Source organism: Hipposideros armiger, unplaced genomic scaffold (genome assembly GCF_001890085.2).
Source record: "Hipposideros armiger isolate ML-2016 unplaced genomic scaffold, ASM189008v1 scaffold_619, whole genome shotgun sequence".
Taxonomy (NCBI): domain Eukaryota; kingdom Metazoa; phylum Chordata; class Mammalia; order Chiroptera; family Hipposideridae; genus Hipposideros; species Hipposideros armiger.
Genome location: NW_017731969.1, coordinates 1,236,918 through 1,249,942, shown reverse-complemented (window position 1 = coordinate 1,249,942; position 13,025 = coordinate 1,236,918). Strand labels below are relative to the sequence as shown.

Sequence of the window (13,025 nt, the reverse complement as noted above, 5' to 3'; positions counted from 1 at the left end):
CCCCCAATTCTATTCTAGTCTCTGGCTCTAAGCCTGCCAGGGAACTCCATCCCATCCCTTCTGGGCCAGCCCTAGTCCAACCCCTCCCAGCGCCCCCTCCTGGCAGGGTGGGGGCCCCTCTTGGCTGAGCTGCAGTGCTCCCCACCCCCCACCCAAGGCCAGCCCTTTCCTGTGATGTCATCCTAGCACTGCACACCACCCACTCATAACTCACACCCAGATCCCAGCCATGCTCCATCCCCTTCTGCACCCCTAGGATGGCACATGGGCCAAAGGGGCCTGGGCGATGGTGACTGGGCCCCCCATACTTCCTCACCTCTTTCCTTTCTTCCAGCTTGGGCTTTCTGCTATCCTACCCCAGTCAGGGATATTCTTAGGAAGTTCCTGATGGGCACACTGCCCTAGGTGACCCCCAGGTTAGAGGGTTCCTAAAGAAGATAGGACTTTTGGTATAGGCACCCCACTGGATTACCATGTCCTTTGGAATAAGTGAGTCGGGGAGCAGAGAGACTCCCCCCAACCCCCACTCCAAATCCCTTCTCAAATCTAAACCCTGCCTCTGGCCTCTCAGGCCACCTCAGGCGGTACCAAGAGGGGTCTCTGCCCTGATACTGTATCTAAGCCTCCCAAAAATCTTCTACACTTTTTGCAAGACTCTCAATACCCAGCTGAGTGTCAGAAGAGATGCTCAGAGTAGTCCTGAGTGTGGGCTAGGGTCTCCCCACTTTCTCCTGGCCTTTGCTCATAAGTAGCCAATCGTTCAGGACAGGGAAGAAGTGGGCTTCTCCCTCTCCTGGTTGGGGGTGCACTAGGCTCCAGTCCCCATTTTCAGGCCTCACCCTGGGGCCTCCAGGCCCGGGCCCCACCCCCTGTTCTCTGCTGGAACACAGACGAAGGGTGGCAGGGTTCCAGCTGCACGTCCCGAGCTGGGCAGAGTGCCAGGGGGCTGGACCAGGGTTGGGCATGGGGCCAGCTGGAAAGACTGTCCAGCTGGGGAAATCCGGAGGCAGCAGGGGTGGGACACAGGGAAGGGACTGAGGCCACCGGGCAAAGGAGGGGCAAGGTAGAAGCCCCTTGGGTGGGCACACCGGCCAAGGCATGGCATTCAAGAACATAGGCCCCTAAAGTTGGGGTTCAAATCCCAGCTTACCGGCTTCCTGTGTGGCCAGGTGCCAGTGACTGCCTCTCTGAGCCTCAGTTTCATATCCTGGAAAAATAGGGGTCATGCGTCCCCTCTCCCACACCACCTCAAGATGAGCAGTGAGGAAACAAATCTTTGGGCAGGACACCCCACCGGTATGCAGTAAATTGTGTTTAAGTCAGACAGAGTTCTGGGCAGAAGTAGACAAACCTGGTTTTTAACTTGGTGCTACTGCTAAAAGCTGTGTGGCCTCAGGCAAGTTCCATCACCTCCCTGGGCCTGCTTCCTTGTCAGGAAAATGGGGAAAACACTGGTAGGTACATGGTCAGACTAACAGACATCGTGAGCATAGTTGGGCTTTAGTGGAGGGCCTGGGATTAGCAGCTGAGTTCCCTGGGCCGCTGGTGCCACTGTAACTGGGAGGTCACTTTGGCTGCTTCTCGGGGTCGTTGAAAGCGTTTAATGGGGTCACTAGCTCCATGAGCGTTCAATACACCAAGGCTGTTATTATTATTACTATCACTAGTATTTAGTCTTCTTCCCACGGTACTTGTGTAAAAGTCATGTATGTAATTGTACACACAATTACAATGTATGTAATTGTACACACACCACACCACGAAGTTACCACCAAAGCCCCCAGTTTCTCCAGTACCCAAAAGGTTCCTAAGCCTTCCATCCCTGATGTGGACAAAGGGGGAATAATAAAAAATAAAAAATTTTAAAAAAAAACGAAAGAAAGAAAAATGTAACCTTTACAGAACAGTAACCAATTGCCAGGCCCACTTCTAAGCCCTTGACATATATTAACTCATTTAATCTTTGAAATAACCCCGTGGGGTTGGTGTTGTTATGCTCAGGTACGCTGTGCAACTTGCCCAAAGTCGCACAGCTAATTAGTAACTGAGTCAAGATTGGAACCCTGAACCAGAGGAACTAACCCCCAATCTGTTTAATGAGAAAGGCCAGAAACCCAGACATTTGTGTGAAGCCAGCGAGAGGCCCACACTTCCTGTCAGAGAACAGACTGGGAGCTGGAAGGAGGGTCCACTGCAGCCACCAGCTGGCTCCTTCTATGGAGGGAGAAGTCTGCCACAGAGAAGATTACAGAGCTCAGCTGCCTGGGAGGTGGGGACCGGCCCCACCCCTGTTCCTGTTCCCACTCCCCGTTCCCTCTGCCTGGGGGCCCCCAGCTCAGTGAGGCCCACCCACCCCCACCCTCTGGGCAGGAAGACAAACAGGGCTGGAACAGAACCAGAACAGGACAGGACGGAATGTCCTCTGGGCAGAGCAGGACTGGAGGCCCTTGCCCCCCACCCCGCCCCCCCCATCAGCCAGGAGGGAGGGGATGGGGGTGATTGCTTGCTCCCTCCACCCCTCCACCCAGCCTGCCCCTTTCTGTGCCTCCCAGTTGCACTGAGAAGTTTTTCCCTCTTCAGGCACACGGGACAGTACCCTCCCCTCTCTTCATCGTGTCTGTGGGTGGGGCTACAGGTCTCCTGCTTGGAAGTTAGGCTGATGCCACCCCCAGAAGTGGCCTCTGATTTCTAGAAAGGGACAGCCTCCCCCCTCAAGAGTCCTGCTTCCCTGGGGTGGGTCACAAGGGAGGAATTAGAAACATGAAGGCTTTGGAACCTCAATGCCTGAGTTCAAATCCCAGCTCTGTCAGTTACTGACTTTGTGACTTCTTGAGCAAGGACTTCACTTTTCAGAGGCTCGGTTTCCCCTTTGTGAAATGGAGGTTTAAAGTGCCTCCTGCCTAGAGCTATCCTGGGATTGAATAAGTACACACAGGCAGACTACTTAGTACAGTGCTTAGCAAAGTATACTGCTTATTATTAATGGTTTTATCAATATTATAGATAAGATTATATATGCTATGTGTAGTACACTCTATAATAAAAATAAAAAAAAAAAACCAACTATAGAGCTATAGAGTTTGGAGTCAGACAGACCTGGATCTTGACTTTTAAGAAAGTGTAAGAAACAGGGAGAAACACTAAAGCCTGGATATAAACCCAGAGCCAAAGAGACAGGGAAAATTGAAGAGTTCAAATCCGGGCTTCACTTCTTATGGGCAAACACTGCACCTCTCTGTGCTCGCGTTTCCTGGTTTATTCAATAGGGATAATTACCTTTCTTCTAGTGTCGACTAAGCTCTAAATGGGTTAATGTAAGTTACACACATGGCACAGGGACTGACACATGTCACAGTAAAAGCTGGGTAAGTGGCAGATATTTCTGAAAAGAACGATACTCATCCTATTCTCACCCCAACTTGCAGAATTCAGGCATTTGAAGTAGATTAAAGGGCAAGGGTGAGTGGTTGGTTAGCTGTTGGCTGGACAGAACCCTGGGGTTGGTTTGCTGTGTCACCCCGGTGGGGCCCCTGTTGGTGGTCGTTGGACTTTGAGATCTGTGCTCCAAGATTCCGAGGACTCAGCTCAGCTGAGGAAGGGGAAGGCCAGGAGGCTGTAGGGCAGGGGGCCTGGGAGGCCGCAGGCATCTTCTTCATGCTCCTTTCCTTCCCTGGCACCGGGCCAGCTCGACCAGCCCCCTCCCAGCAGGAGGCCTCCCTGTCCCCCAGGCGTCCCGTGCCAGGGAATAAACAGCAGATAAGTCAGGGAGGGGACAGAGCAGCCCTGCGAGGCACAGGAGGGCATCATGGGCTGACTCGGGGACAGATAAAACCAGAGGCTAGGAGCGGCTCCAGAGTATAACCCTTCCAGGCCCAGAGTGCTCCGGGAAATCGCCCGGGCCACACAGTGAGCGCGAGCCCCATGTGGCAGCACCCCACGTGCTTGTCCCGTCCGCCTCTATCTTTTTCCCTTCCGGAGGCGCCACCAGTGAATGCTGCCCATGCCCGCAGGTCGAGCACCGAGCTGCGCAAGGAGAAGTCCCGGGATGCGGCCCGCAGCCGGCGCAGCCAAGAGACCGAGGTGCTGTATCAGTTGGCGCACACTCTGCCCTTCGCGCGCGGGGTCAGCGCCCACCTGGACAAGGCCTCCATCATGCGCCTGACCATCAGCTACCTGCGCATGCACCGCCTCTGTGCCGCAGGTGAGTCCTGTCCCCGGGAATTCCCACCGTGGCGAGGCTCCGCCCTTGGAAAGCTTCAACCCAGGGAGGCCCCTCCTCCGGGAATCCTAGTCCCGACAAGGCCCCGCCCTCTGATGTCTTACCAGTGGAGCCCCAGCACCCCTGGAATCCACTGTCCCGGTGAGACCCCGCCCCCTCAAGTTCTGAGCCAGTCGGAGCCCAGTTCCTTGAGAAGTTCCGCCCTTTAGACGTCTATCATTTGTGAGGCCCCGCCCCTTGGAGTACACCCTTGGGAAGTTCCGCCTCCTTAGAACTCAGTGGAATCGGAGGCCCGCAAATTCCCTGAAGCACCTCAGCCCTTAGGATTTGGTCCCCTGGGAGACTTTGTCGGCTAGGCCTCGTACCCTGCGAGGCTTCGCTGCCCAATTTTTAATTACTTGAAAGAGTCCCCCTGCCCCTCTTCAAGTCCCTAGTTTTGTTTCCCTTAGTAGCCATCCATGCCTTTGAACTCCCACCCAATTAGAATTCCACTCTGCAGGAGGCTTTGAGACACACACACACACACACACACACACACACACACACACACACACCCCTACCTTAAAGTCCCAGGACCCTGAAAAGATTGTATTATGGGACAGGTGGGAATCATCCCCCATCAGGCTCTGTCCATTAAACTTCCCGGCCCCATAGAATTTTGCTTCTCTGGGAGGCTCTGCCCCCTTAGAATTCCGTTGCCTGGGAATCCCTGTTTCTTTAGAATTCTGCCCATCTGGAAGGTCCTGCCCCCAGAATTTGGAACCCCTGCAAGGCTTGGCCCCCTTAGAATTCCGACTCTTGCTAAGCCCTGGCCCCCTAAAATTTTACACTCTGGGAATTCCACCTCCTTAGAATTCTGTCCTCCTAATAGTTCTAGTCCCTTGAGACATCCCTACCTCCTTAGAATTCTGTCTCCCTCGGAGGCCTTGCTCCCTGAGAATTCCAATCCTTGGTGGCCCTGCCCTTCCCTTGGGCCCCCAAGTCACTGGATGTGCCCCTCTCACCTGGGGGGGGGTTACCTATACGTTCCTCTGAGTGAGGGAAGGCAGAGGGGGGATAACCAGGGGGACCAACAGCTGACTAGAGATGCCCCAACCACCTGGCCCGGTCACCAGGGGAGTGGAGCCAGGTGGGAGCAGGGGGTGAACCACTGGATGCCTGCTACCTGAAGGCCCTGGAGGGCTTCGTCATGGTGCTTACCGCCGAGGGAGACATGGCTTACCTGTCGGAGAATGTCAGCAAACACCTAGGCCTCAGTCAGGTGAGAGGAGCTGCCTGCTTTGTGCCTGGTCCATGCAGGTGATATTGGGATACAGAGGTGACCAGTACCACCTTAGACTGCCTTTACAGGCCTCACAGTACAGAGGGAGACAGATATGTCACCAGAAAGGGAGACTCAGAATGGTCAGGGCTGGAATGGGGCAGCCTAGGGGGCTGGGCAAGGCCAGCGAGGGTGGGCCACCTGACCCAGCCTGGAGACAATGAGGGCTTCCAGGAGGTGAAAAAAATCTAAACTAAAACAGAAGGATTTAGCCAAAGAGTATGAGAAATGGATGGGACCAGCGAAGACTAGGAATGTAGATGGCTAAGGGAATAGAATATGCAAAGACCCAGAAGTGAGATAAAACAGCATTTGGGGAAAATAAAGACATTTATCCTGGCTAGGTGCAGAGTACAATGGGAGAAGGTGAGACCAAAAAAAAAGGCTAGAAAAGCCAATACAGGCTAGATAATTTAGGACCAAAATTGAAGGTTTATCTCCAGGGCACTGGGGAGCCATGGAAGGATTTTAAGCAAGAGAGAGGTTGTGTCAGAGAGGCAGAATCAGATATACATTTTAGAAAGATCCCTATCAATGCTGAACAGAGATAGAATTGGAGAGACTGAGACTAGAGGCTGGGAGATGCTCAAGGAGGTGGATGCAGGGCCTTGGGTGGGAGAAGAGGAATAGGAATAAGGGCCTGATGATGGGAAGACAAATGAGACACTTAGGAAGTAGAACTAATTTCATCTAATCCTTACAGCAAGCTCCGTGAATTACCATCCTTTTTCCTAGTTCACATAAATGGTCTCCAAGTTGGCACCTGTTCCTCTTCCCTGCCTTGTTACCCCACTCCGGGTACCAATTTCTCCTTCAGCTTGAGCTCTTTGGGCTCAGAGAGGTGAATGTCCCAAGGTCTGAAAGCTGGGAAGTGGCAGAGCCAGGATTCAAATCCAGCAACAGGAGGTGCTGTCAGAGGAGGGAGCTCTCGCTCTTCCTCTATTCGCCATCACCACTGGACTGTGAACTATGTGGGTCCCCTTTCATCTGTGTCCCCTCCTGCCAACACCAAGCTCATTGCCTGAACTGAAACAAGACGCTGAGTCTTTAGCTTGCCTAACAGGCAGCATTTGAATGGGGACTCACCTCAGGGCCTTTGCACTTGCTGTTCCCGCTTTCCAAAACACTACCCCAGAGGAACCACAGGACCACCTACTAGTTTCCTCCAAGAAACTGTCCCTAACTAGTGCCTCTAAAATAGCATCCCACCATTTCATCACCTTACCCTGCTTTAGTTTTCTTCATACTACTTATTATATATATTGTTTTATATATATGTGTGTGTTTTGTTTTTATTTATTGGCTATCTCCCCCTCCATTAGCCAGTAAGCTCTGAGAGGCAGGGACTTTGTTTTTGTGGTCACTGCTGTGTGCATACCATCTACAAGAAGGCCTGGCAAATAGTATGGTGGAGGAAGGCAGGCAGGCAGGCAGGCAGGCAGGCAGGCAGGCAGGAAGGAAGGAAGGAAGGAAGGGAGGAAGGAAGGAAGGAAGGAAGGGAGGGAGGAAGGAAATGAATAAGGAGACTGGTGACATAAACCAGCCTGGTGAATCAGGGCTGTATGGTGAGGCTGGGAAGGAGGAGACGGGTCAGAGGCCCTGGTAAAATGCTTTTCCTCCAAGACACCCCACACTTTCCTCCCTCGCAGCTTGAGCTCATTGGACACAGTATCTTTGATTTCATCCACCCCTCTGACCAAGAGGAGCTTCAGGATGCCCTGACCCCCCAGCAGAGTGAGTTCCCTAGAGGCCTCTCCCCAAATTACAGAAACTGAGACTCCACCCTGCCCTCAGTATATCCTTTCTTCCTCTGGAATACTGGATTGAGAAAAATGGGAACAGGAGGATGTGGCCCTGCCCTGGGAATCTGAGGGGACACGGCCCTGCCTGGGGGGTCTGTGGGGACAAGGGCCCTGCCCTGGGAATCTGAGGGGACACGGCCCTGCCTGGGGGGTCTGTGGGGACACGGCCCTGCCTGGGGGGGGTCTGTGGGGACAAGGGCCCTGCCTGGGGGTCTGTGGGGACAGTGGCCCTGCCCTGGGAATCTGAGGGGACATGGCCCTGCCCTGGGCCGGTCTGAAGGAGCATACCCTATCCCTGGGGGACTCTCTCTGGTTCCAGGTCTCGATTTTGGGGATGAGGCTGGGGAGACTTTTGTAACCAGAGTGTTGGAAGGAACTGGGTCCTGTCCAAAGCTGCCCGGTGACCTGCACCTCCCTCTGCCCCCCATGGTTCTCCCCAGGCCTGTCCAAAAGGAAGCCGGAGGCCCCCACCGAGCGGTGCTTCTCCCTGCGCATGAAGAGCACCCTCACCAGCCGTGGGCGTACCCTCAACCTCAAAGCAGCCACCTGGAAGGTGGGCAGGGCCTGGCCTGGAGGAGGGCCTGCTGCGGTTGGGCCTGAGCCCTAAAATTCTTGCAGTGGTTTAGAGTCCAGGGACATCCTGGGCCAGGGCTCTCTCAGGCCGAGTCTTGTGGGTCCTTCAGGTACCTAGGAGGTTGGGTGTCTGTGGAGTTGGTGTATGGGGTCTTAGTATCCTTTCTTAGTCTGGATCTCTGTGGTGGCGGGAGGTCCCAGTCTTCTGGGCCCAGAGTTTCCATGGGGCTGCAATCTGGGGTCCTCAGACCTCCCTGAGTCTTAGACTCTAGAGATCTTCAGAACCTCCTTAGGTTGGGACTCTGTGGAGTTGGGGGCTGGGGGTTCTCAGAGCTGTCTGAGCTGGGTGTCTGCAGTCCTCAGGGATTTCTTCTTCTCAGCTCCCTGAGGGACCCACAGAGACATACCTCCCGGCCCCATGGGTAGCCCCAGGCCCAAGTGCATTACCACCTCGCCCCTCCCCCACCAGGTGCTCCACTGCTCTGGACACATGAGGGCCTACAAACCCCCTGTAAAGACTTCCCCAGCTGGGAGCCCCAACTTAGAGCCCCCCCTGCAATGCCTGGTGCTCATCTGTGAAGCCATCCCCCACCCGGGCAGCCTGGAGCCCCCACTGGGCCGGGGGGCCTTCCTCAGCCGCCACAGCCTGGACATGAAGTTCACCTACTGCGACGAGAGGTGGGCAGGGGCCCAGCTGCCCACCTGCCCGCCCGCTGGCCTGACTCCTCTTCCTTTCTATCCACGTTCACTCACTGCATTTTCTGTGGGTCTTTTTAGTTTTGATTCTCTCTCTGCCTCCTTCTCTTTGAGTCTTTCTCTTAGTTTCTCCTTCTGTTACTTTCCTTAAATGGGTCCATTCATGTGAAACAGGACAGTGCCCAACACACAGTAAGCACTCAATAAACTGTCATTATTAATTCTCCCTCTAGTCTTCCCTTTCTTTTTCTCTCTCCTTCTCTTTCCTCTGCTCTCCTTTCCCTTCCTTCCTTCCTCCCTTCATTTTTCTACATCTTCCCTCTTTCTCTCGCCCTGGAGTTGTACTTAGGAATGGTGACTCTGGGTTCAAACAGCTGTTTATTCTTGGCTGTGTGTCCTTGGCCAAGTGACTTCACCTCTCTGTGCCACACTTTCCTCATCTGTCCTACGGAATGATATCAGAACCTACTGTGAGTGGTTGTTTTGAGCACTCAGTGTGTTGCCTGGTACAAAGCACTATAGAAATGTATATTTTAAAAATCATTGGTCATCAGTATTTTTATTTCTAATCATTCTTTCTGGTCTTTTTGTGATTTTCGTTCTTCCTGTCTCTTCCCCTCTCCTATTTCTTTCACGTTCTCTTTTTCTTCTTTTCTTCACTCTTCCCATTCCCACCTTCTCTCTCCCCTTGTGTTCCCTTCCTGTTGCTGCTATAACATACTACAATAAGCACAGTGGCTCAAAACAACACAAATTCACTATCTCAGGCTTCTGGAGGCGAGAAGTCTGAAGTGAGTCTCATGGGACTAAAATCAAGGGCTGTGCTCCTTCAGGAGGCTCCAGTGAAGAATCTGTTTCTTTGCCTTTTCAAACTTCTGAAGGCATTCGTTTTCCCCGTGGCCTTTCTGTCTTCAAAGCACATCACTCCAACCTCCTCCTCCATCATGTCTCCCATTCTGACTCTGATCTGCCTGCCTCTTATAAACACCCCTGTGATTACATCGGCCCACCCAGATCATCCAGGATAATCTGCCGGACTGAAGATCCTTAACTTAATCACACCTGCGAAGTCCCTTTTGCCGTGTAAGGTCACATATTCACAGGTTCCAGGAATTAACTAACACACCCAGGCATTAAGGCAGGGCATCTTCGGGGGTCATTATTCAGTCTACCACACTCCTCGTTTTCTACTTCTTACTCTCTCCCTTTCTCTCTGTTGCAATCCTGTCTGCCTGTCTTGCTGGCTTGGTCCCTGGGTACCCCTGCCCCTTCCTTTCCCCCACCCTCCACCTCAGCCAGTTGAACTGACCAGGCTCCACTGCACCCACCGCAGGATCGCTGAAATCGCCGGCTACAGCCCCGATGACCTAATTGGCTGTTCCGCCTACGAATACATCCACGCGCTGGACTCGGATGCAGTCGGCCAGAGCATTCACACCCGTACGTGTTACGGTTCTATTTCCCTGGGCCTGAGCCTGCGCTGTGTGGCCCCAAGCAATACCAGCTCCCCGATCTTCAAGGCACCCTATCTTCCCTGGCCCTGTCATACCTAACCCCCTACCCCCAGAGCCTTCTCTCCCCACTTGCCCCTTCTGAGGCTCTGACCCCTCCCCACGCCCCTCTCCAGTGCTGAGCAAGGGCCAGGCAGTAACAGGGCGGTACCGCTTCCTGGCTCGGAGTGGTGGCTACCTGTGGACACAGACCCAGGCCACAGTGGTGTCAGGGGGCCGGGGCCCCCAGTCTGAGAGTATCGTCTGCGTCCACTTCCTGATCAGGTAAGTGGGAGGGAGGTGGGGTGACTATACCTGGGTCTAGACTACATGTGTGCAGACAGGTTGTGTGTGTGTGTGTGTGTGTGCATGTGCATTGTATTGTGCACACATGTGTGAGGGAGTGTACACACATACATGTATGTGAAACATGTGACTGAACACACAGGCGTCTGTGTGTGTACACAAATGTCATGGGTGCGTGTACTGTTAATTTAAAAGGAGTCTATCTTCAAGTTAAAATAAGAACTCTTAACAGACTTATGGGGACTTTTTGCTTTTTAAAAATTGAGGTATAATTTACGTTTAGAAAATTCCCTCTTTTGGGTATATGGTTCTGAGTTTTGATGAATGCATGGAATTGTGTAACCACTACCACAATCAAGCTATAGAATAGTTTTCTCACCCCCAAAAAATTTTCCCGTGGTGAACCCTGCCCCACCCCCAGCCACTGGCAACCACGGACCCTAGAATCTTTTCTTTTCCAGAATGTCATGTACATGGAATCCTACAGTATGTAGCCTTTGAGTTTGGCTTTTTTTACTTAACATCATGAATTTAAATTTTATGTGTGGTGTGCATCACTAGTTCCTTTTAAATGCTGAGTAGTATTCTGTGGTTTGAATACGAATGGACGCCAATTGGATTATCCGTTCATCAGTTGGAGGACATTTGGACTGTTTTCTATTTGGGGTGATTATGACAAAAGCTACTGTAAACATTCTCATCCAGGACTCTGTGAAGCCATATGTTTTCATTTCTCTTCAGTAAACACCCAGGAGTGGAATGGATGGGTCATATGGTCAGTGTATATTAAACTTCCGAAGAAACAACCCAGCTGTCTTGCAAAGTGACTGTACCATTTTGCTTTTCCATCAGCAGTGGATGAGGGTTCCAGATGTATCCTTGACAGTATTTTGTATTGTCTCTTTTTGTCTCTTTTGGCTTGAATTTTAGCCATTCTAATGGAAGTGGAGTGGTAAATCATAGGCTCCCCCCACCCCGACCCCATTGTGCATCTTAGAAGTTTTCCATCATAACAACATGGTGACAAAGAGCAGAATATCATATAAGAGAGGGAATTACAGCTTTTCTTTGAAGATTACTTTCTAGGACATGGCATTTATTTCTAAAGCCTTAGGGTTTTTCCAGGTCTTTTTCATCAAGGAGAGAGTCTGTTAGAAGACAGAAGTTGATAACAGGAGTATTCATACAAGTCTTCATAGTGCACAAGAAAACAAGACCAATTACCTTTTGAATGTTTCTACTTTAACACCTTTTCAAATCAGAATCTTTGAATAACTTGTAGACAAGTTAGAAGTCTCTCCACTGTCACTGAAAACGACAGGGGACCTGCCCCCATCTCTTCTAGAAACTCCTTTTATTCATTATGAAGATTTGCCTTTTTATGGCCAGGCCCTGAGATTTCAATCTTTTACTCTCTAAGTAAAGAGCAGGCCTGGAGAGTTCAGTTTCACTGACAGCAAATGGGTGAAGAATAATAGAAATTTAATTAGTAACAGTGAAATGAGGGGCATGTGGTATTAATCCTCCTTAGTGCTGTGTTCATACTGTATAGTGTGCGGATATATGACTATTTGGTGTGTGTTCAGGTGCTTCTACTTTGTAGAGAGTTCCCCCCCTCCCCGCCTTCCCTTCCACACTTGAGCCTGTGCTTGATTGCTTCATAAAAATATAACTCACTTATCCGGGGCTAATTCTCCAGCACCTAAAACAGTGCCTGGCAGATAGTAGTTGCTCAATAAACAATAATAGCAAATATTTACATAGTGTAAATACTACCTGCCAGTCACAATTCTACACATTGTACATATAGTAACTCATTTAAGCCTCATAACAACCTGGGGGGAGGTATTATTAGTCACTCTTGATAGGAGAGGAAGATGAGGTCCAGAGAGGTTCAGGCACATGCTCAAGGTCACACAGCTCTTAAGTGGCAGACCTGGGATTTGAACACAGGCTGCAGGCTGCAGAAACCTTGCTCCTAACTACTAAGCAGTACTGGTTGTCTAGGAAATGTTTTGAATGAATGAATGAGTGAACTCCATGTAGCATGTATGCATATCTGCCAGCCCATGTATGTGTGCATATCTGTCCATGTATACACTTGGGTGTGTATGAGTGTTCCTGTTTGTGTCTGTGTACCGAGTGCGTGCACATGTGTGACTGTGTATGCTTGTGTTTTTCAAAGGGGATGGGGTGGCTTTGGTCCAGCCCAAATTGGAATGTTTCCAGCCCAGAATGGGTTTGGGGGAGGGGAGAGCGGGAGGATCAGCTTCTCCAAGAGCTGGTGGGAGGACCACCCACATTCCGTCCTGGATAGCATTATGCAAATGAGGGCCTTGTCCTCAGCCCCAGACCGATTCTCTCGAAGGCCAATTTGCTCAGCGAATATTTGGATTGTCTCTGCAGCTAGAGACTGGGGGAAGGGGAGGCACTGGGGACATGAGAAAGATATATTTATAAACCCATTCCCTTGAATATGAAAAATGTCTATAAATAGAATCTTCATAAATAAAACCTTATCATTAAAATATATCCCTTTGAATTCTTCATATTTGGTAACACAGGAATGTTACATATATAGTCTTCACTAATACATTTTTATGAATATGTTTATAAGT

General features: G+C 51.2%; 1 protein-coding gene across 4 annotated transcripts in view; it reads left to right on the top strand.

Annotated features, from left to right (window-relative positions):
* The window catches only part of HIF3A (hypoxia inducible factor 3 subunit alpha), a 28,926-nt gene that overhangs the window by 1,215 nt on the left and 14,686 nt on the right, over positions 1–13,025 (top strand). For 2 of the 4 annotated variants that reach the window (XM_019625232.1, XM_019625229.1), the window contains exons 2-8: positions 4,011–4,201; positions 5,335–5,480; positions 7,190–7,274; positions 7,783–7,895; positions 8,385–8,593; positions 9,945–10,051; positions 10,239–10,386. In XM_019625232.1, the coding sequence (XP_019480777.1) occupies positions 4,011–4,201; positions 5,335–5,480; positions 7,190–7,274; positions 7,783–7,895; positions 8,385–8,593; positions 9,945–10,051; positions 10,239–10,386 (999 nt within the window). Of the gene's footprint in view, positions 1–2,105; positions 2,270–3,099; positions 3,907–4,010; positions 4,202–5,334; positions 5,481–7,189; positions 7,275–7,782; positions 7,896–8,384; positions 8,594–9,944; positions 10,052–10,238; positions 10,387–13,025 lie in introns of those variants that run through there. The other 2 variants (XM_019625231.1, XM_019625230.1) reach the window with 2 other exon arrangements.